We start from the raw sequence: 24,864 nt of genomic DNA on the forward strand, positions 1-24,864 counted from the left end.
ACATTTTGGCCGTAGAAAAAGCCTGCATCTTTAGTACAACTCCAGAACCACGAAGAATCATCCATAAAACCTGCATGGAGCGAGTTAACTTTGTCCATATGAGAAGGTCTTCTATGCCTGCACAGTTCCACAGAGATGTTTATTAGCCATCAATGTTCATCTCCATCTTGCCTTGTCAGGTCACTCTGACTGCCTCTGTTGGCATATATTTAGCAATGACTGGACTTTCTTTGCAAAGATCTGCATGTAAAGAATACAATCAGTACTTGAGCTTCTTCCCTGCGCTTTTCACATCAAGCTCGGCATCTTAGTGTTAAAGGAAGGAGGAAAAGGTGAGATAGCTACATGCAGAGGCAGCCATATTCTTCTTCAACAGGATTTTTTTCCCATGCAGTCAGCCAGACTGAGACCTCTCTASAGTGTGTCTGAGTATTGCTTTCAGCTTAAAATAGGTGCCCATGCAAAGTTTCATCCTACTGTGCTCGATTGCTCAAACTCCTGCAGGGTTCCTATGGCTCAAAAATATCCTGAGAAAAGCAAAATCTTCCATCGTTGGCATGTTTCATCATCGACTAAACGCCTAACCCATTCCATACAGAGCCAGTAGATCCACCATTAGCCAAAATAAGCGTATACTAGCAGGATGCACCAGGAGGGCAGCTATCTGGTGCATCTCCCCTTCATCCTATGTACTGATACCATGCAGCATGTATGGCCCACCAGTACTACGCCAATGCCTGCCTATTGTCATCTGAGTGCTATTTAGGAGTGTTGTCACCTAAGCATCAGAAGTAACACCGTTTGCAGCAGGTGCTACTGTGAGACATTGCATCTTCAGACTTAGTCACCTGGACTATATGCAACATCGCATAGGCTAATTGAAAGTAAAGCTTTTTAGACCATTCTCTGCTACTGATCCATGCTACAAAATAGATGGGATGGGAGACCAAGAACGTCTCACTGGACTAGGAGAGCTGTAGGGCGCAGACACTGAGGATAATCCTATCGCTTTTCCACTTATGCCAGCTATGCTGTTAAGGCTCCGTGACATTTCGTAACCTTCATTTGAAAGAAAAATGCAAAGTACAGCATTGGATCAATGACAGAATGGACTAAGAATGAGGTCAACACTGTAGCCAGTTCAATAGCATCTGCATGCATYGACATGCCCAGAGTAGTATCGCTTGCAACATGACTCAGAAGGCCGTCGAAGTACAGAAAAGGTTTAAAATATATACATTTAAAAAAAAAAAAAAATCATCATTTCTCAAGATGGTCAGGCTATGTAATTGATCCTACAGGCAGCAACATGGTTGTACCCTAAAAAAAAGAAGAGTCAGTGGGAGGGATTTTTCTATGTCTCCATCATACAATCATTCATACCTCTCCCTTCCACTTCATGCATAGTGACCTCAGGCAAAATTAAGGTTTCTGCTATCTTGGTGTGGTAGGAGGGGGGAAAAGCAGCAAAATCCATATAATTTAATATGTTGCTATAGAGATACTACTCCTTTGTTCTCAGCATAAAAAAAAAAAAAATAAAAGAAAAAGAAAAAGAAAGAAAACAAAGTTGCATGCATTCCGTTTCCCTCCCTTCCTCCCCCCTTCTTTTGAAGGCATGCACGTAAACAGCTCAGCAAGTGTACAGAGAGTTGCACGAACTATGGATGAAATTCTGTTGGAACGATTAAGATGCTCTCAACGTGTTTCAAACAGGCCAACAATATGCTGACATATATTACTCTTTAGCCAACCAGCCTCTGTTTCATTCAGGAACGAGAGGCGGTTGCAGTGCATCGTGAAAACCATACATTCCCCATCCCAAAGGATGTGCCATTTGGAGTGTTCCCTTGATCCACTGGAACCACCTGAACTCGCCCAGGCTGAATGAACACGGCCAATGCTTATCCAATACAGAATTAAGTAAAACGCTTTGCTACAAAGGTAAATTTTAGAGGATATACTTTCATATGAAAGTTTTGTGGTCCTACTATATCTTTGTTGATGATAAGCTTTAGACTTATAAATACATACACTATCTCTAACTGGCATTTACTATAACAATTGCCCATCATACAATGGCACATGTGAATTCTATACTCCATACTCAGTGTATGGTTACATCGTACAGTCTTTGCAGTTTAAAATATTGACTCTATCATATACTATATACAGTACACCAGTGATAAACACTGATTTGAAGAGAGTGARTTCTTTTCCAATTTTCCCATTCCTTATCCACTTTGATGCATATAGATGTAACTCTAATATTGGGTTTGTATGGTTTCCTCACATTAAATTATTTAAACAAAACAGTCTATTTTAGGAAGGGAAGGCTTTTAAAATGTGTTTTTTCTTCTGTTGCTAAATAGATTCTTCTGACCATAAGGAAACTAAAACACAGTTACTTCTGAGAGATTCGTACCTGTCAGAAGTCTGAGAAACTAACTAATAATGATTTATTTATGAAAGGATTCTAGAYGGATAATTTTCCAATATTAAGACACCTGTGCCAACAGGTGTTCATGCTTTTCTTTCTCTGTTGAGCTAACCAGCTATGAATATCTAAGTATTTTGTTTTAGTGCTCTGTTAAGGTCACCRAATAATCACTTCATATTTCTTGAGRTTGTTTTGCTTTTGTGTTTTATCTTTTCTGTCTGCCACCTCCAAGTCTGTGCTCCTCAGAGTCTGGTAARCTCTGTGAGCTTTCTGAGTGGCAAACCTTCATTGCTATGATACAGTAATTGGTCTCTCCCTAGAGGATGGGCTAATTTAAGGACATARTAGAGCATCCTCCACTAAAGCTTCCTGCACCAGCTGGGGTGGAAGACTCAACTGCCTAGCACAGCTGCATGGGGTAGTTACAGCTCCTCAGGCTTTTCTTTCTGAAAGAAACAGGTTAGAAACTCCAAATGCAGACATCAGGTGGTGGTTTCCAGCCCAAACGTGCATTGCTACAGCAAGCGCACTATCGCGTGCTACAGCTAAGCTTTCCCTTAGTTATTTAAACCAATTGCTAACTACATGGTTACGGGGCCCCAGCTACATACCCTTTCTTATTCCTCCATCAGGCGGGCAGGGATATTCCCCGGTTGATAAGAGGAAGCAGGGTCCATATCTCTCCCGAGTGCCAGAGCGGGTAAAGGGCAGGCCCTCATCAGGCGTAATAGCCTGGTCTATGTGGGGACAGTCTTCGTTTGCCAGCGCCGCCTTGGCCACCTCACCATTCAGTTTCGAATCTTCAAACATATAAGCAGAAGGCTATTGAAACACTATGYACTGTTTATTAGAGTTCCAGCTGCAAATTAAGGGTTCACAGCTAAAGACTTCTAAAGCGACACTCTAAAAGGTAGCACATCTGTCCTAGACACTGCGTTCGTGTGCACTGCACCAAAATAAAATAAAGGCTGTTAGGTGGGAGGAGAAACAAAAGGTGATCCCGTTAGGTGTGACAGCAGCCACCTGTAGGTCCGCACTGAGGGGCCCTTTCAGAAAGGGGCGTGCAGTGGTTCCTAGTCCTGCGAGCAGAAGACTGCGGTTAGAAATCARAGTATGTTTTCGCATGACATCGGATGGTGCATGGATGACCTGTTTGCCATGGAGCCTACWGTCACTCGGAGCTCTGGAGAGGCAGTGGACTGAGAGTTGTGGTTTAGTATTTGAGTATATTCTGTTTGTGCTGGTTTACACCTGCGTGTGGTATTACTGAGGGGGAAATTCGTGCTCTTCCCCTCCCCAAAATTTACCCAGATGGTTTTACAGCATTTCAGGTATCAGTCATGCAGAATGGCTGTACACGTTTTAGACACACAGAGTACGTTACGKATGGAAATACGACAGCAGAACGTGGATTAAAAAAAAAACCCAATCCATTTTCTGATGTACTCCTCTGAAACACATACAGTATTTGCAGTGCCAGCACAGGACTCTACATACACAAAACACTACAGCAGGCCACGAATTTGGAAGCTAGACAGAGTAAAATTTACTCTTGCCTGAAAATAATGAAAATAGTTGTCAGATTTGCCCATTTTACTCCACACATTCCCATGAGGATAGACTGAGAATCGTATGTTTTCTCTGTGTGACTGGTTTTACATTTGTAAAACAATTTAAAGCGCTATTTAGTATAGGATTTCTTTTAGGGTTTTAAAGTGCAAATTAGTGTATTGAGAATATACTCGAAATATGCACAGCTCGATATGAGTATTTTGGTTGAAGGGAAGGAAAAACAGTCAAAATGTTCTTTCTGAAGCTCCACAAATGCTGAGATATGTTAACTGGGTGGTACTGGCAGCATCCTACACCTCAGTTGCACAATGCTTATTACCTAGACACTGTAAGGCAATGGGTGATCCTGCAAGTCTTTAAGGAAAGAAACTCAATGGGTAGACTCAATTTCAGTGTCTTTTCTACATTCATGTACTAGCTTGTTCTAAATGCTATATAATACTGTCATTTATTTTGAAGCCAACTAATAAAACAAGCCCCAAAGAAAAGAAGATACGTTAGGTAGGGTTTGGAGGTATGATTTGGATCCTCTGATGGACAACAGATGAGTAGAAGGGAAAAGTGTTTTCAGGCTTGTTACTTTGCGCACACACGCACACACACACACACACACACACATAGATATATATGAAACACTATGCATCTATCATATACCAGTAACTGCATTCTAGGCCTTTATTTTTCTTCTATTTAGATGTCACTGGTTTGTCACAACATAAACAGTCTTTTCTGCACATCTCTCCTCTGCCTCCATTTTCCTCCGTGCAGAATCAACCGATTATTTCCCCCAAGAAGGATGTAGTAATGTTTTGTTCTGTTCTGTGAATAATGAAATAATTAGGTCTCTCAACACATTTTAAAATGTGGCAAAAGCTATAGGGRTATTTTAATACTTGTGGACACTAAWTTCAACAGGATTCTAAAGTTWTAAGGTTCCACTGAGTTGCAATTCCTGTTTGTTCATAATAATCACTGCTGTTTAATATCACTCTGCACAAAAACCTGGYGCAGCTGCCATAGAAACCGTCACACTGCAGGTACTGAGCTGGGTATTTAAAAATCACTTAACTGTGTTTGGGGAGAGCTGCAGTCCTCCTGGGAATGAACAAAGAACTGGGCTGCTTCTAGCCTCCACTGCTACAAGCTGAAGGCTCTAATCCTGAAATGAGGGAGGCAGCTGAGTCAGCAGAGCTCTGCATTAAAATCTTTGAGACACCCTSTGCTGCTCCTGAGCCTAGGTTTGCAAATGAAATTGTTGGTGATGGAGGGTGARTTGCTCCATTTCAGGAGCTCAAAGCATCTCTGAGCAGTGTGGTTGTGGGTCAGGCTGCTCACTGGAAACAGCCTTTGGTTCTTTTGGAATCTTGCAGGCTCTGTTTGGCTTGAATGGCAACAGAATTTTCCTTCTTCGAATTAATTTCTGAAATTGCATTACAAATATCTAGTAGCTTGAGCTGGAACTTGCTCTTACAGCCCCTCCAGGGTCCCTAAGTGCTGATGATTTTTCCTTTATGCTTGTTAAAAATCCACAACCTTGTTATTTTATTTCCATTCAAGAGGAAGAGATCAGAGTAGCTGGGGATGTGGGCAAATTACTSAACTATCCTATTAACATCCCTTGAACATTACAGTCATGGGCCATGCCTTGGGGATTGTRTTCTGGAAAGCAATGCTAATCCGCAATGACAATTTGGGTGCATATTTAGGAAGCAGAGAAATTGCCAGCACAGAACACTGCATCTATTGCTGGTGTATATAAGTGCTAAGCAGTTGTGTTCCAAACCACTGGCTACAGCACCTAATTCTCTGGAGGTATGTGATTAGTCTGTTAGTCTCTGGAATAAAGAAAACATCACTGATGCCATCAGTCCATGGTTAGAACATCAGTACACATTGTTTTAACTAGCAGATTGACATGCTGAACAATTTCAGGAATAARGTCTAAAGATGGAATAAAATTATATGATTTCAGGTTAATTTCTAGAGTTTCCATTTGCATGTTTGCTTTTTCCGAGATTGGCCTTGTGTTTGAGAGAACTCCAGATAAAGAAAAACTATGCAAGCATTGCTGTCTGGTGACTATGAGTCTAGTTACACTAATAACAGCTATTTCTAGGTGCTTGAAACTTCTAAGGGTTGATTCTGGCCTACCAAATTCACATTAGTCTTTCCATCCCTGCTAGCAGAATCTGAATTAGGTTTGTACAGCATTTTTTGTTCTWTAGGTTCTGTTCCACGAAGAGAAGCCAATATTATCATCTGTTTTACAGATGGGTAAAACTACCATGCAGTGAGGTGACTTGCCTACTGCTATGMAAGGGGTTATTTACAACAAAGTCTTCTGACTCTCAGCTTGGCACCTTATCTCCCTAATTGTCCTATCTGTGAATACCTAGCTAACTGCACCAGCTCAAAACATTCTCCTGCAGAGATTTGGCTGAGAGGCTAAAGAAARTATTCAGCATATTTCCCAGGTGAGTAGTTTGTTTCAGAACTACCTCATTTGTGCGGTTTCCGCTTGCTTTTTTTTTCTTATCTCATCCCTCTTCATTTGCAGAAAAGTATATTAAAATGCCTTGTGTGTTTCCAAGCAAATTCTGGATTTCAAAATGGGGGGGGGAGGAATTCTGAAAAATATCCCAACTTAGGGGAACTGCTGGATTTTGCCTTAGTGTACTCTGCTTATTGTGGAGAAGCGCAGTAGAGCTGCCTGTGTACYTCCATGGCTCATCTCTTTTGTCACAGCAAATGGTTGCAAATTGTTATAATGGCTTTATCAGTGCTGCTGGTTATGATTGTAAGCAAGAGTCTGACTCTGACTCTCCAACTATTTGAACTTCATCTTATATTCAGACGTAATTCTATGATACATTTATTGAGTTCAGTCTGTGCTTGGAAATGTGGCACTTGTGCTGAAATGGTTCCTACACCAGGAAAGGTCACCCCAGTCCTCTTTGCTTGAGCAAATACTGCCATTCTCCAAGCAAAGAACAAGTTCCTAGTCTATGCTTCGTACCATGGATATCTTCAGAAGTCATGTGTGTGCCAGGGATGGTGGCAATTCCCACTGTTTCCTCTCACGATTGTAGCTGTGCCCCCTGATCCCTGCCCCTTTCTCTCCCATGTGTCTACAGAACTGTGCAGCGATCACTCACTCCAGAGACTGGATGAGTTAAAAGGTACTCTCAGAGTGGACCATTTTCAGTGTTTACAGCATCCCTTTGACTTAAAGAAGGCTGAGAGAAACTCCACGATTCATAGTATGGTGTCCATGCCTAGTTACCCTTGAGTCAATATCTGAATACACGGACTGTGACATATTCTTCCACTTTGTGCTAAAGAAGATGGGGTTTTCCCAGGTCCAGATCAGAAACACAACAGTTAAGAGACACAGTGCTGTTTTTGAGGTCACAAAAGGTCAGTGACAATCTCTCCAGAAGAACAGAGACTACCATCCTACCTTTGATTAAAGATTAAAAGAGATAAGGACAGGGCTTTACTACCTGCAACTTTCCTGAGCAGCCACTGGGTGACTTCAGGGATCTGTAGTGTTCCAAGGGAAGGATTTGATAAGCAGGAAGGAGGCAGGAGCAGCTGAGTGCAAAACAGGGCCAGACCTAAACAAGTGAGTTGTTTGAAAGATGAAGGCCTTGCTGCTGGGGAAATCTTGTCTGAGTAAAGTTACATTCCACACCCCCACCCCATGTACACCTGAAAATTAACCTACTACTTCTCTAGATCTCAAATGCGCTCTTACAGTCCTGGTTCCAAACCCGGGACTGCCATTACTACTGTGGAGAGTCCCTCTCCTGATCAATTGAGGGTTTTTTGATAACTTGAGGGTCATTTCCGTTTTAAACCCTTACCATGCACAGTATCTGCCTGAAGTGTTTTATGAAGAAGCATCTCTATGAGATTCCCTAACAGCAGAGACCTCTAATCCAGCTGGCTCCATGAAGAAAATATTGGTATTTGTTCCATGAGCTAATTATTCTTTTGTGTTTCAGTGCTGTCACACTCTCCTGGTGATGTAAAAGGGTTGTTACTGTGGCAAACATCAGCTGTGTCATACTCTGCTGGCAACAGGAAACTGTTTTTGGGATGAAGGGATTCCCTGGCTCTTGGCTTCTGACAGAAAGATACAGGAACAGGGGAGACATGGCTGAGGTGAGGGTGGAGAATTGCTGTGTTCTAGCTTTTCTTAGCTACAAGCCTATTATCTGCAAGTGGGAAGTAGAGCAGCTGTGAGGCTGCTGGAGGACAGGTTTTCCCAGATGTCTTTATCTAAAAAAAAAAAAAGAAAATATTTCACATTCCTTTTTGCATACTGATTTTGCAGCATCACTTCTGCCTGATACTTCTTGTGCTAAGCAAATGATTATGATGAAATTAAAAGTGGGAATCCAAGTATTCAAAGATATTTACGGAGGAGTTAAGAGCTGCTTGTTATCTGAAAATATTCACTGRCTTTATATCCCTCTATTTCACTTCCCTAGTCAGTCAGCTTGGGAAGATACCTCACTGGACCTGTTGTTTGTGAACAGAGAAAGACTTGTGGGTGATGTGAAGGTTGCAGGCTGTCTTGGGCGCAGGGATCATGAAATGACAGAGTTTGATTCTTGAAGAGTGAGGAAGAGGTGTCAGTGGAATGGCTTTGAACTTCTGGAGGCAGATGTTAGGAGCCTGGTTGAGAGAGTCCCTTGGGAGGCCCTAAAGGGCAAGGAAGTCAGGAAGGCCGGACATTTTTCAATAAGGGAATCCTAAAAGCACAGGAACAGGCTGTGACTGTGGGCTGAAAGAGGAGCTGGTGCAAGAAGACCAGCCTGGCTGAACAGGGAGCTTTGGCTGGAGCTCAGGGGATAAAAAGGTGAGTTTGTCRCCTTTAGATGATGGGGCAGGCAGCTCAGGAGGACTACAGGGATGTTGTGAGGTCATGCAGGGAGAAAATTGGAAGGTCTAAAGGCCAACTAGAACTCAATCTGGTTACTGCCATGAAAGACAATCAAAATCTTTCTATAAATACATCAGCCACAAAAGGAGGGCTAAGGAGACTCTCCATCCTTTATTGGATATGGAGGGAAATACTGTGACAGAGGATGAGGAAAAGGCTGAGCTTGTAATGTCTTCTTTGCCACAGTTTAGTAGAAAGGCCAGTTTGTCTCTGTGTACTCAGTCCCCTGAGCTGAAAGACAGGGATGGGGGGCAGAATGAGGCCCCAGAATCCAAGGGGAAATGGTCATTGACCACTTAGACACACACAGGTCTATGGGGCTAGCTGGGATCTGCCCAAGGGTACTGAGGGAGTTCATGGAATCGCTCACTGAGCCACTTTCCATCGTTTATCAGSAGTYCTGCTGTGCYGGGGAGGTTGGCAAAGGTGACACAAGAGTGGCCCGAATGAGGATCTGGGGAACTACAGGCCTGTCAGACTGACCTTGGTGCCTGGGAAAGTCCCCGAGCTCTTCATCCTGAGCGCCATCATACGGCGCATGCAGGACAACCAGGGGATCAGGCCCGGCCAGCATGCGTTTAGGAAACACAGATCCTGCTTGGCCAACTTGACCTCCTTCTGTAACAAGGTGGGTTACACCTTGTAATATATACAGGCTGGGTGGGAGGGTTTATCTGCAGGAGGGCAGGAAGGCTCTGCCGAGGGATCTGGACAGGCCGGGTCCATGGGCTGAGGCCGATGGCGCCAGGTTCAACAGGCCCAGGGCCGGGGCTGCCCTTGGCTCACAACAACCCCAGGCGGCTCCACAGGCCGGGCCAGAGGGGCTGGGAAAAGGAGCTGGGAGTGCTGGTGACAGCAGCTGGACAGGAGCCAGCTGTGCCCAGGTGGCCAAGGAGGCCAATGGCACCTGGCCTGGATCAGCAATGGTGGGGCCAGCAGGGCCAGGGYRGGGATTGTCCCCCTGTCCTGGGCATTGGTGAGGCCACACMTCCAGTGCTGTGTCCARTTCTGGGTCCCTCASRAKGAGAAGGAYTTTGAGGGGCTGGGGCAAGTCCAGAGAAGGGAAAGGGAGCTGGGGAAGGGTCTGGAGCACGAGCCCTGTGAGGAGCAGCTGAGGGAGCTGGGGGTGCTGGGGCTGGAGAAAAGGAGGCTGAAGGGAGATCTTATCACTGTCTGCAGGTACCTGAAAGGAGGCTGTAGCCAGGTAGGGTTTGTCTCTCAAGTAACAAACAATAGGACAGAAGGAAATAACCTCAAGTTGTGCCAGGGAGGCTTAGATTGGATATTAGGAAACATTTCTTCACCAAAAGGGTTGTCCAGCACTGGAACAGGCTGTCCAGGGTAGTAGTTGAGTCACCATCCCTAGGTGACATGGTGGTCTTGCAGTGCTGGTTTAGAGGTTAGRCTCAATGATCTTAAAGACCTTTTCCACCATAAAGGATTCTATTATTCAACCATTTCTCTCTGAGATGTTGCATGGAAAGGAAATACTTACAGTTAAATTCCCAACTCTCTTGAATCTCTAAGTCAAATTCCCCTCCTCTTAGCAAGTTGTTTCTGTTTCAGTTTCCTGGATAGTGTTTACTCTGCATTAATATTCATTGTCCACTCATCAACTGCATCAGTATAAATCACACTGGTTTTTTATGCTGGAAACCCTGCTGTGCTTCTTCACATCAAGAGAGGGTCAGAGCATAATAGCAAATCAGGTAGTAAAGGAACTTCACACTGAGAAAAATATGCTTTTCTTGCATTGGTACATGGCTGTAGTGATTTCTGAGTTCCTGATAATTAAGAATAAGCAATAAACTTCATGCTGTCCCTCTAGAAAATGATCTATCATTTATACAATGTCTATCAGCTACTTTTTACCATTCTTTAAAAATAGTTTATGGGAGTAATTGGGGACGATTGTAAAACAAAATGCTTTGTTCAGGACATCATTCAGCAAAGTAACAATTATGCTTCTGTGCCAGACCATCTTTGGCTACAGAAATCAATTTTATAGGCTACAGAGCCTGATGCAGGATTAAGAAACATGAATCCCATGGGCAGGGATTCATTTTTGTTGTTGTTAAATCAGGTCCTTAGAGTGAAAGGGATATAACTATATTAAATGAGAAAAAGAATTATGGAGAAGATATATTAAACCACAGACAAAGGATGACAAAATGATGAAATGATGACTTGGAGTGTACAGAAGGAAGTACAGCATAGAGAAGAACAGCATAGAAAATATGGGTTTAGGCTTTTGGAAATGAGCAATGATGAGTTGACATAGGCACCGCTGGTTTTCAAATGAGAGTGACAAGAATCCTAGATTGGTAGGTTTGGGAGTGTTTTCTTCTGGAGAGCAATGGAAATTAATTTTTCCCATGCAGACTATCTGAAAAAAAGAAAGTAATTTGACTAAAGAGCTCTATTTTTATACCAAGTACTTACTCTTTGCATTAATACCTCGTATCAGGTTTTGTGTCACAACCTCAGTGAAGTTACCTATAGTCTGTGACATTCCTTGTTCTTTTGCAATAAAGAACTGTATTGTAATCTCCTCGGCTGCCCAACATGGAGCTCAGGTTGATGGGAATTGGAGAAAAACTTCACAGAATAAAATGTGACAGTCTGTAACATACACAAGTCGCAAGCAACGTACAGTAATAACAAATAAATGTTAACAAACAGAGCGAAAGAGAGAAAGAGAAAAAAGAGAGAAATGTGAAGAACATGTAAAAGAATTAAGATTCCTACATAACAGCTTTGTTTTAGTTACCCCAATATTCTAAGGCCATTAAAATCAATATCTTTATCTAGGTATCTTTATTAGTTTCCTGATTTTTATATTACTGCATATTTTGAAAGTTGTTATGAAGCTCTTCTGAGTAGATCATACTGAAGGACTTTACACTAGCACGAGAGCAGGATTTAGTATCCTACATGAATTATGCAGAATCCTTCCAGCCCAACCTACCTCTTCAACATTTACTCACCACCGTGTCGACCTGGGTCCCTCCAGGAAGCCGTGTCCCCCAGGAAAGGCACTCCAGTGACGGTGGTGACCGTCTCTCCCAGTACTAACTTGGCCAACATAGTAACATCACTCCCAGAGAATATCACCCTTAAGAGGTATTACCTCTTGAAGTGAGGTGACAGTATGTTGGCTGCCTACCTATTGGTACTGCTAGAGAAGTACAGGAGCTCTAGGAAAGTCGATCCAGTGCACCTTGCTATTTGCAGGCATTCTTGGATGTATGCTTAATGCAGTGCTGAGAACTGTAGCTCCTGGAAATGCTGCACTGCAAAGAGCTCTGGAAGATCCTTCCTAGTTTCATCCTGATCCTTTGGGGGGTTTACTTATACCTATGCTGAACAGCTGGGAGTCTCACTAACACCAGAGGAGTCATTGACAGGTCAGGCAGAGGCTGCAGGAAAATGCAGTCAGGTGAGTCATGTTACAGTCTTATATTGCTGCTCTGACTGAGGAATACAGTATGATGATCTGTACAGTATGGAAGGTGTCTGAGACATGGAATGTGGATAAATGAATACAAAGAACAATGACAGCAGGAATGATGGGAGTGCTCGTTATTTCAGCTTTGTGCTTATTAACAGACAAGCAAGTGAACAGAAGGCTTGGAGAAAATATCCTGCAAGTATAGTCCGAGAGGGATACAAGCAAGTGGACTGGGCACAGAACTGGGACCTCATGCCCTACACCTTTTTGTCTCTGGCCTTTTGCAGCAACAGATAAGTGATCTAGCGTGTTTAGTTGTACAGCAGGAGAGATGCACTTGTTGCACAGAGGTGCCTTTTCTTGTATCTGTCCTGCAAACACCAATCATACTCAGTCCAGCAGAAGGAAGAGATGCCAAGAGTACCTCTTTCATATTCCAGGAATGCATTCTGCTCTGGATGGCAGCTGCAGTGGCAGGCATGTGCTGGAGAAAGAGGATTTACCATATTTACATCTATTTGTGCTGGAGGATTGACACAGGTTGGCCTTATTTGACTGGAGTACTTGTATCTGTATTTTTACATGAAAGTGCCTTGTGCTCATTAGGATATTAAGGCATGAAAAGTCCTAAARTTTACTATTTAGTTCTGCAGTTGTTTTTTAGCTTAGTGCAGTCCTGTCCCTAAACACAGTCAGCCCTGGGTCTGGCCCACAGGGTTTGTGTGGAGAGGTTTCTAATTTTTAAATTCTTTTTCATGTCTCACCTAGTGCCAGGGGAAAGCAGGAAACATAAAGCACTGTGCTTGAACACATAGCTCYTCCTCTTTGTTTTCAAATTACTTGGTATGGAGGATGTTGTTTTTTACTCGCATTCTAAAGTCAACAAGCACTGTAGTACAAGTGACACCCACCGGTTTTATCTCTACAGGAAGTGACAGAAGAATAATTGTACAACAAGGTATTACATGATATTAGTTAGAAATTCTATGTTACATGTGACCCCCAGCTGTGAGATTGCAGGAATGCCACATGGGGCAGAGGGTAAGGAATAGATCCAAAGTGCTTCCACAGAACTGTAGGCACTTAACTGAGAATACTGAATTAGAGCTGCAATCACCTGTGGTCTCTTATGGGCAAAGATACCCCCAGAGGGCAACTCAGACAATAAATGAGTGAATTACTCTCTGAGGTAGCCTGAGTCTTCTTCCAATATAAGAGAGACCTCAGGCAAATGAAACTTAAGTTAGATGAGAAGAACTGGTTGTTATTCCTTTTGCTTTGAGGAATAGCAATTTCTCCATTAGATCCCAAGGACTCCATCATCAGTGATATCRAGATGTGACCATTACTTCATTTGCTATTTTGGAGTGAGAAGGTTTGGATTTTAAAGGCTAGGAAGGCTAAGTATAGTGAGGAAAGAAAAAAAGCACTTCCCTATTACCTTTTTTGCTGCCTTTTTAGTGTTTTTTATGTCCAACACATTTTAAACACCAGAGCTTTTTGAGCTGAAACAGACCTAAACTCTTAACAGTTACTTTGCCATCTACTGTGCATCTTACAGAGAGGGGCAAAGGTTTTCTGACACTAAATTAGATGAGATTCTTTTCTAATAATGTTGAGAGACATTTGATCAGAGAATTTGCTTCTCCATGGTTTGTAGGAGCACCACAGTGGCTACATAGCTATGGCTTGAGCAGTCCTTTGCACTCCTTAAAAGCCACTGAGCTTCACAAGCTACAGTGAAATGTTAGGCAGCTTAATGGGCCTCTGACAAGAGCTTCCAAGAGTTCCCAGCTCCCACAGAGCATTGGCACTGGAATTACAGGCTTAGCACACCTCTGACTTTAGAGCTGGTGTGCTGCACAAGGAATACAGGTTATTTAGTTATGATGACAGAAAAGATGTAAAATGAAGCCCTGAGAAAAGAGCTCCTTCAGACTGCACGCGTGATAAAGCTGGAATGGGTAATTCCACATGATTTCTTTAAAAGGAGATCAGATCTCTCTCGGGAAATTGCATTGAAATAATGGGTTCCTAACATCACAGCTTGTTCCAGTTCATCTGACCATGGAGTACATGGGAGTCACTGCAACTCTGTAGTTCCATTCTGTCAGTGTTAGACTTGGATTACTTTATCCAGGCATCAGGATAATCTAGGAGTGGGTTATTGAAAATTGGCTTTGGGGCAGATAATAAAAGAACCACTGACTGTTTTTCTGAAAATGAAGTCTGCATTAGTAATGACAGACATTTTCCCACTCCTCTTAGGTGCCTTAGTTCTAGTTATTTTTTTTCTGTATTTTACAGCTATGCAATGAATAGAAAATTTTGCCATCAATACACTGTGAAAGAGGCTGCACAATACATTTGCATGAAGATATGATATCCTTGGAGAATAGCTTAAGTGAAGCTGCATGCAGAAGGGATCAGAGAGGTGAGAAATTCTTAATCTGGCCATGTTAAAGTTAATATAAACACTGTGTGTGCTGGTGTTGTAAATATATATATGAAAAGAATAAAAGGTTGGGGTAGAACAAACCCCAAATAATCCATCTCCTTGGCTTATGTATTCTGAATGCATTCTTTACACCATTGCTATGTGGCACCAGACAGCACTGTAGGAATCAAATGAAGTTATGAATTCCATTCATATTCTAAGTTTCCTTGACAATGTTGGGAAGCTGCATTCACTGCTTCACCCAGTGACCACTCTGAGATGTCACCATTTAGTCAACCTGTCCTGCAGCTAAGCATATAGCTCATGGAAGAGAGGGACTGAGGAGCTGGGCAGCACTTTTAAAGTAAAACAGAGAAATTTTAGTATTTGTTTTCAATGTTTTGAGGTTTTCTTACAAATTTGCACCTTAAAATATTTCACTATGTACTGAATGAAATTACTTATACTTGTGAGACAGTGTGAAGTATGGGACAAAAATCAAGTTTAAGACCTTCCACATAATCTTGCTCAATTAAATTAAGCCCTGTGTCAACTGAAAATATTGGGGATTATTTCAATTTTCTCTTTGCTGTCCACTTAGCCTGTTGGGTATTGGATTGCAGTATAGTGTCTGTCCCACATCAAATGAAGCCAAAATGAACCCCTGCTCTTGAACAGAGCCTGAAAACAACACTGCAACATAACAAAGTTAATCCTTTAATGTGGAGATAGTAGAACCTGATGAGTGTATGTTAAGTGAGGGAACACATGGTCCTCCACAGTCTGAGATATCCCCAGATCACGGAGTTTTGGTCAAATTGGTCAGGTGAAATCTGCTGCTTTGTATCAGGCCTGGTTCCACTGGGCACTCCTTAAGCAATATCTTAAGAATTTATGAGCAGCAGAAACTGCCTTGAAGGCAATGTTCCTTAGAGAGGAAGTCTTTAGTTAATGCTGAGGTGAAGGTCTGCCTGCAGCAGTAGCTCTGCCATCCTCTACTCTGAAGTGCCTTTCCTCCCTTCTGCTCCTTTCTCAGGCACCCACTGGTGGATCAGATGGGATGGAAAACAGGAAGGATTGCTGCAGGAAGGGGAGGTATAGTAGAATAAAATTCTAACATCCTCATATTGAATTAAAATCAAGAACTGTTAATTAAAGATACCCTCCTGCCAGCTATAGATTAGCCCATGACTGAGCTGCTGAGAGTGTTAGGGACAATAAAAAAAATTAATTCAAACCTGCCAGACTTTTAAATCAAAGCATCTTTGCTTTGCCTGCAAATGACCACAGCATCGTTGGCAGCAGCTGTGCAGCCTGTGGGCAAAGCTCTGCTCTTTGCATGTCTGTGCCAGGAAAGAGCTCCTTATCCCGGGAGGAGGCACCAGACAGAGCTGTGCAGAGCTCTTGTAGAACCTCCTTGGCCCTGGGGCATGGACCAGGAACAGATGTGAAGTTGCTGACTCAGTGCATGACAGAGGGAGTACTGTGTGGAACTACTTCATACTCAGCCCTCTTTGGTGATTTGTGTTCCATCACAAATAATACATGGAATTAATAACTTCATGTGATGTCCTTTACACCTGAGCAGCTAAGCAGGCTTTTAAAAAAATAATGTATTGGGTACAAATCACATGATCTTATGTGACCTAGACACGGTCACACTGAAGCTTTACAAGAAATATGTTGGACGATTTGGGCACTATTTTAGAAATGTTAGGCACCCATTCAGTGTTCCTAGTGCAATATTAACTAGTTGTTTACAGTTAGGTGATAAGCAATCTAAAGATTTTACAGTATGGGAAACATTCACTGCTTGCAAACCTGTTTTCATATAATGTGCAGGTGATAGTTTCAAAAACAAGTCAGTGCCTGTGAAGACTTCATATTACAGAAATGAAACAACATCCAAGGCAATGCAGATTTTGTCTTAGCAGTTTGGTTCTGATCTTATTATTTTTTGCTTTTCTCCTGCACACATATAGATCTTTCCCTATTTGGAAGCTAAAAGATGCAGGCAATATTTTTTTGCTGCTAGTGGTGCATAATAATTATCAGAAACAGAACTCCAGCTACAGTGTTACAATTTTGTTAGCTGAAGTGTAAATGTGCTTTGTTACTTCCTAAAATATATATGCTTGTATATGTATATAAAAATAGTTTCTCTTAATTATTGCAGAAATAGATAAGTTGCTGCTACTATCAATACCTCATGGATACTGCGGTAACAGCTGATTTTAGAGCACTGATGGTGGCGAAACAGTTCCACATTGAACCAAAATTACACGTGTTCTCAGGATACCAGTGCAGAATTGCACTGAACTCGTAGAGTTCCTGGTCCTTTGGTTCCCAGAGAGGACCAGGGCAGGTAATGGAAGGAACTTTATGAAGGCAGGGATTTCTGAGCAGAGTCACTCTGCAGCTGACTGCTAAAGTACCCCAGAGTCTGGCATCTCTTGCACCCTGTCATGGGGCAGTTGGCAGATTGCTCACAATAGGAGACACACAATATTGCTGTGCCCTCTTTCCCTCTTGATCTGTGATGCCACAAAGGCATCTGCTTATGAGGAAGTTTGCTGCTTGAACATGAGCTGTGATAAGCATTTGCAACTTGAGGGGAATGGATGATAAAACCATCGCTTATGTGCGCCAAGGATACAATTGRTACAGTCTATCAGTCACGTGAATCGTGATTGGCCTGTTGCAATGGAAATAGCCTTTAACAAAAACAAAATGAAAGCTATTTACCTTCTGAATGGATTTTACATACTTGCACAAAAGGGAAAAGAAATCAGAAAGAAAGAGAAAAGAGAATAGAAAACAAGAGAAAGATTCCCACCAGCTCTTCCCCTCCAAAATTAGCATTGGCATTGGTGAAGTCACACACAAAGGAAAGTCTCACTTTCTTTGTGCTTCTCACAATGACATCAACATGCATGGCTATGAGATGACAAGAAAATATCTCACTCACAATGAGTAACAAATTAGAATTTTCTTCAAAGCAAAAAAATGATAACACAAGACCATCATAGGTATATGCTAGCTCTTCCAAAACACTTCTTTTGTACTCTATGTCAGTTAAGTTCACTTGGCTGGCGATCTGTCCTTGCTAATACAACAAAGGGGGATATTCTGAAAAGGCTGAAGAATGTTCACTATGCAACTTGGCTGTAACATCTGCCAGAAATGAAGTTGGCATTGTTTTCAATATGGTTATCTACTTTCAAATTACTCCATAGAATAAATAGTGATATTCCATGGGTAGAGGTAGATTATGGGGTTTTAAAAAATCAAATTAGAGCCCCGTAATTTTGTGTGCTATAGGAGTCTCATAGAACTGAGATATTCCCATAATTAACCACTAGCCATGGGATATTATAATATATTCCATGGTGTCTAGTATTCTTTCCATTTCCCTCCCCCCTCCCAGTAGAATTAGTGTGGTTATTTTTGCTCTGGTTTCACCTATTGCTAACATGAATCAGTACAATTAAAAATAAGAATGAGGCAATCGCTGTTTAGGCCAAACCAGCCAGTAATGAGCAGTCAGACCTTTTCCAGTTGGCCTCTGCTGCCAGAAGGTTGAAAGAGCCGTAACTCACCAACCCATACTTGCAAAAGGAGCATGTTTTAGAAAATGTGGTTCAAAACTCTTCATAGTTCTAAATGCTAAATTCTAGTGGAATATTATAGAATAGATTGATTTGCATGCCATGGAATAAACATCCTTACATCTAGTCTTGTCTCAGAGTGAGTCATTTTGCATCAGTGTCAAGAATTTGAGCTGTTGTTCTACTTTGCAGTTAATCATCAGAAAGAGACAGGATTGTCTCATGAATATGCATGATGGTATAGTTGTCCCTTCAACTTACTAGGCACCTAGTTTCTGTAATGAGATGTACAATATCTGCCATTTAGAACAGCTGAAAGGTCCCAAATGGGAACAAATGAGAAAGCATCTGGCTGTTTCAAATTCCAGCCCTGTTTTGTCAGAAAGCTCTGTAATTGCTGAGTACTTGGCTCCTACTCTGCTCTATGAAGCATTCAGCTCTCAGGAGCCTCTGAAATGCATTACACAGTCCAGCAACACAGCTGTAGAACTCTCAAAATTCTTCCACTAGATGTAATAGCTTTCCAAAATATCTTGAGACTTGTATGCCCTTAACCAGGACCAAAGTTTGGGCTCCTAGAGCGTGCTCTCATCCTTAGTTTTGCTGATCAGCCTCCACTGTACCATTTGTCCCTGCAACCTAGACTTCACACATATTATTCASTGTGTGATGGTGGGACTAGAATGGATAAATGTGCTACCCATTGCTCTAAGAAAGCAGTCTGGCTGAATCTTAAATCACTACACGGGATGGAGGTTAACGGTCAGATGGACATTCCTCTAAGAGGTTTCCTACCTGCTCTGTTAATTTCTAAAATTTCTTCTTGGGCCAGTGGGCAAGTGTCGCTCTGAGTACTGTGGTGTGGAGAGTTTACGACAGATTTACAATAATTGGGGGATCCCAGCTGGGGTGGCCTCGGGATATGCTTCTTTTTTTTCTTTGGTAGCTTCTGCTTAGCCATAGCTAAGGAGTAATACATTCCGAAATTGTTCACAATGACAGGGACAGGCATGGCAATGGTCAGCACACCAGCGAGAGCGCAGAGGGCCCCCACCAGCATGCCTGACCAAGTCTGAGGATACATGTCTCCGTAGCCCAGGGTCGTCATGGTGACAACAGCCCACCAAAAGCCGATGGGGATGTTTTTAAAGTGTGTGTGTTCACTGGCACTAGGGTCATTTGGTTTAGCACCTATTCTCTCGGCATAATAGATCATCGTGGCAAAGATTAAGACGCCCAATGCCAAAAATATGATGAGCAGCAAGAATTCATTTGTGCTGGCACGGAGGGTGTGTCCCAAGACCCGCAACCCGACGAAGTGGCGGGTCAGCTTGAAAATTCGCAGGATTCGCACGAAACGGACTACGCGGAGGAAGCCCAGGACATCCTTAGCAGCTTTGGAAGACAGGCCACTGAGTCCAACCTCTAGATAGAAAGGCAGTATGGCCACAAAGTCAATGATGTTCAAAGAGTTTTTGATAAATTCCACCTTGTTTGGGCAGAAAGTGACTCTCATCAAGAACTCAAATGTAAACCAGACCACACAGACACCTTCGATGTAGGTGAGAAAGGCTTCAGTCTCTGCTTCCCTGTAGTGCCGCACCTGGGTGTCATTCCCGATGAATTCAGTTTCTGTCTTGTTCACTATGGGGTTAAATCTCTCGTGGGTCTCGAGGCAGAAGGTGGTAATGGAGACCAGAATGAAGAACAGGGAGGCAAATGCCACATACTGTGGAAAGAAAGATAGGAGACAAGTGTTAAACAGTAGTTTAAGTACAGGGCCTTTCATTCTGAAACATTAGGGAGAGAAAGAGCCATATAAATGTAAAGATAACACAAAGCCTTCTTCCTGTGTGCTAGAGCTGCCAAGTCTCACCTGCAAAGACAGCCTACCATTCAACCTGGGAGAGAAAGCAGTTTGTAAGAGCATGCTAAAATCCATTCCTGTACAGATAGCACCTTGTGTGAGTATAAATTTAAGCAAGCACTTCAATCTCAGGACTTTGTGTAGGATCTAAGGTCAAGGACTTACTGAAATTGTACCTTCCTGAACTTGGTCGCCTGTTACTTCCTTGTCTTAAAGAGAGAGCTCACCTTCCAGGACAGCTGCCATGCAAGACTTTTCTCAGCATGGTGTCAGCAGTGGGCTGCTCCACCTTAGTGAGAGCTGTGGTATTTCAGATCTCAGAAAGGTGCTAGTAAATACTGGTGACAGTCTCAGGTGGGCTCTACAGCAAGGAGCAGGCATCATCAGACTTTTTTGTCAAACTCCGGGCACAGGTTGAGAGGAATCACATATCAGACCGAGCTCTCAAATGCCTCTGTTCTCAGTTCCCTTCTCCAGGTGTTTCGGGAGTCAGGGACAGGGAGGGTAAGAAAGAGGTTTCAGGGAAGTCTGTCAGCTGATCCCAAAGGTCATAGATCTATTGGCTTTCAGCAGATGCAGTTTTCTTAAAGAGATTCTCATTACAGTGTAAGTCTTATACCAGAATGAGATGAATCTTATTTTAGAAGACGTTGGATTACAATTACAATCTGGCCTTGAATGTTTCCAAAGATGAGGCATCCACCACCTTTCTGGGAAATCTGTGGCTGTGTTTCACYACCCTCAATGTAAAAAAAATCTCTTCCTTATATCTAGTATGAATTTTCCCTCGTTTAGTTTAAAACCATTACCCTGGGTCCTGTCACAACAGCGCCTACTTGAAAGTCAGTCCCTATTTTTCTTATAAGCCCCCTTAAGTATTGACAGGGAGACCTTGTTGACAGCAGCAAGGTCTCACTGGAGTTTTCTCTTCTCCAAGCTGATCAACTCCAGGTTTCTCAGCTTTTCTCAGTCTTTCCTCAGCCTGAAGGAGGTCTCTTGGTTGTGTTCTACAATAATTGAGGAGTACGGTCAGTACAGTCAGGCCAAAATCTGCAAGTTTTTTAACCACAGTTGCTCTGCTCAATCCTACTTTAGTCAATTAAGTAATTTGCATATATCTAAGTCTCTCTGTGTTGGGTTACTACAGTCATGGAAATGCTCTTGCCATTCTGCTCCCTACATCTGTTATCTTCTTGTTTGTCTTGCGTGTCACCTTGACAAGAGATGTCATATAAGGTACTTCCCTGTCTTCATGAGCATAAGCAATGTGATAATTAAAATATTATTCAAATGCCCTTTTAGTTTCCTTTTATTCCTTTTTCAACAGGGTAGCCAACATGTGGGTTAAAAACAACTGTGTCAATGAATGCAGTGCAACAATTGGAACAAAACTGCTGCCAAATGAATATAGCCATTAAAAATAACCTATGCTTCAAGCTATCAAAACTCTCCTGTAATCAAGAAGCTAGTTCCTCCTGTCTTCTTTCCTGAGTAGACCTAGTGCAGAATTACTCTTGACCTTCTATATTAGCAAGCAAGTCAAAAGCATGGATTTGCCATAGTTTGAGGTGAACCATTTAATAGAATAAGAAAAGAAAATGGAAGATCATAAAATCAGAAAACATGTAAGTTGGAAGGGCCCTCTGGATGTTGTTTGGTACAACTTCAAGGTTGGATCAGCCAAGGCTGGAGACCTCACAGCCTGTCTGGGCAGCCTGTGCCAATGTTCAGCCAGTAAGACCAAATAAGCTTGGAAGGGTATAGAAGCAAACAGGTTCTTCCGCTTTTCAAATTCAGATCTGTTGCCAGAGATCAGAACCATTGTCCAAGATTTAAGAAATAAAACAATATTTCCCCTAAACACTTCAGGTTCTCATAGCACTGTTACGTGAGGATCTACTATACATGCTGATACGTGCTAAAATCAGTGCTTAATATATCTGGGAGATAAATAATATGAAGATTGGGGAAATTAAGAAGCAGGATTGTGGATATCTTTTTATCAGATTCTTCTGTTAAACAGAGAAATTTCTCCATGCACTGTTTCTCCACCTGTAAAATAGGTGGTGTTGGTGATCTGCTTCGTGATCCTATATAAATGTATGCGGGTTCTATATGCTTTTATCTAAATGTTACTGGCTTTAGTACATCAGCAGTCTCCCTGAAAAATAAGTTGAAGACTCATTTTTCAGTGGTCAAAGCAATTTTCTGTACGATATCAATAACACTCAGAGATTAATTGCATGTGAGTAAAATGAGAAACAAAAGGCATCTTGCACCAAGAAGCCAGGAAGATGCTCCTTGCAGCCTTAACGTGTCTGCTTTATTCCAGCCTGGGGCAGATTGCTGCACAGAGTCACAGAGCCCTGAGAATTCAGGCTGCAGACACTTCCTAAAGACAGGTAACACCCACAGATAGGAAGGAGAGAGGGGAATAAAACCATTTTTCATCTTAAGGTGTCTGTGAAGATGGCCCCTGTCTTTCTCCTGACTCCAAATTCGTTCCTCCTATCAGTTGCATACGAATATATCTCCTGAGTGAGATTTTCCTGCTTAAGACAACCTTGCACAGCAAGTATCTTGAAACTGATGTTTTGCAGTATAAAAGGGAACAAATAACCAATTTTGACCGGGCATTTAAGTTCTCTGCAGCGGTACAGGCTGGCGGTGTTATCGGTAGAGAACATCACACCCATGATCTCTCTCGTTGTTAGCCCTGTGTGCGCACACCTTGGCTTCAGAAGGTAATTGAGAGCTTTTAGTCCCCACTTCAGCAGCGCAGGAAGCACCTCCTAAATGAGTGTGAAGTGTCTGCTTCCTCCCATCTGTATTTAACAGCATCCTTTCCCAGGGATGGGCATGTTTTTGTACACTTTGTGGCTTTRAAAGTGTGAGTCTGCTTTCACGATTTCATAAAACTGTGTCTGAGTAATGGTATTGACAGGAAGAATCCCAGCATTTTTTCTCCAATTTAACTTTTCTCCAATTTAAGTGCAGAAATGCCCGAAAGTCAGGCACCCATCTCCGATAGATTTATCACCTGCAGCTTCTTGGAACACAGAAATTTACCAGCTTACCACAAGTATCATTGCCATAGATTTATGTTTCTCATCCTGAGTTCATATTGCCCTCACCCCTTTTTTCTTCTGAGTATTTTTCTTTGTTAATTATATTAGATTTAGCAAACTGTAAGCATAATTTATTAGCACAAAAATTATTCTTCTAGGAAGACCAACATTAATTCTTGCCAAAGGTGTCAAAAAAAAGAGTKCTCTCTGGCCCATCATCAGAGGCCAACAGAGCTCACCCATTGTGCCTAACATGATAACTTGTCAAAACCAGAGATGGGCAATGCTGATAAAATCTAGTGAAGACTGTGGGACTCACACGTGTTCTATTGTCTTTGAAAATAAGTCTGTCTCTTTTTATTTCATTAATAATGGTCTGGAAACTAATCAAACCAATGGATTGCTCTTGTATAATTTAGTGGTTCTTAATCTTCTTTCTCCTTACATTTTACAGCAGTTTCTGTTCTTGCTAGGATCTGAATGGGCTGGGGGAAAGGARTGAGGATTTTAAGAAGTGATGTCACATGGTGTTGAGTTACATAATAGCACCTAAAATTTTCTATAATTAAAGAAAATACCTAGGTGAAGTGTTTGAACTGATCAAAACTCTTTTATTTGCTTTGACATGTGAATGATTTCTATTTCAGTAGAAATGCTGCTGCTATCACTTTTTTTTTTCTGGCTCTAATACCAACAAAGAAAAATCTCAGATAGTCCAAAACCGCAAAAGCCATAAGAGAAGGCAGAGAAGAGATTTAGAGGGGGAGATTTGGATTAAAATATAAGTTGCATTAAAATGTTTTTATTCTGGAGAGAGAAGAAATTACACTCCTGCATAATTTCTGTTAATACCAGCTATATTTGAATAAGTTTCTCTTGAAAGAGTCTAAAAGGTGTCATGCCCCTAAGTGGAGAATTTCATAATCTAATTTCTATTGCCTCTGATTAAATCTATCTATCATCTATCTATCTATCTATCTATCTATCTATCTATCTATCTATCTATCTATCTATCTATCTATCTATCTATCTATCTATCTATCTATCTATCATCTACCTCTTTTCCCCACTTCTCCACTGCTTTGTCCAACCCAGCCATTTTTGCCAGTGCAGTGGGAATATGAAGTACCAATTAATTCAGAACAGAAGTGTTTTACATCAACTTCACATAACTGTAGAAAGAGCAAGGTAATGGAATCAGATGTAGCCACTCATGAATAATTAGCCAGCATCTTTCCACTCAGCATGGAAAGAAAACAAAAGTCCGACAGCCTTAAAAACCCAAATAAACCTTATAATACATGAGGATTAGGAGACCAGGATTGGACCAGACCACATTAAATACACGGGTTTTGCTCTTTACTTCTGAAAGTAATTTTCTAAAACAGCCCTTTACCTTCCCTGTCTGAAATAGTTCTGGTCTTGAAGAAAAGAAACCTTTTTAATGCTTGTTTCTAAACAAATATCCTG

The 24,864-nt window shown here is 41.9% G+C and overlaps 1 protein-coding gene across 4 annotated transcripts in view; it reads right to left on the minus strand.

Moving 5' to 3' along the window:
• Positions 1-24,864, minus strand: part of KCNC1 (potassium voltage-gated channel subfamily C member 1) — a 123,418-nt gene that overhangs the window by 18,578 nt on the left and 79,976 nt on the right. The window contains exons 2-4 of one of the 4 annotated variants that reach the window (XM_057369274.1): positions 19,255-20,188; positions 3,052-3,240; positions 7-240 (exon numbers count right to left, since the gene is read on the minus strand). In XM_057369274.1, the coding sequence (XP_057225257.1) occupies positions 176-240; positions 3,052-3,240; positions 19,255-20,188 (1,188 nt within the window). In that variant the 3' untranslated portion in view covers positions 7-175. Of the gene's footprint in view, positions 1-6; positions 1,060-3,051; positions 3,241-19,254; positions 20,189-24,864 lie in introns of those variants that run through there. The other 3 variants (XM_057369273.1, XM_057369276.1, XM_057369275.1) reach the window with 3 other exon arrangements.

The sequence above is a fragment of the Malurus melanocephalus genome, unplaced genomic scaffold (genome assembly GCF_030028575.1).
Source record: "Malurus melanocephalus ecotype Western Australia unplaced genomic scaffold, MMel_1.1 scaffold_106, whole genome shotgun sequence".
NCBI lineage: Eukaryota > Metazoa > Chordata > Aves > Passeriformes > Maluridae > Malurus > Malurus melanocephalus.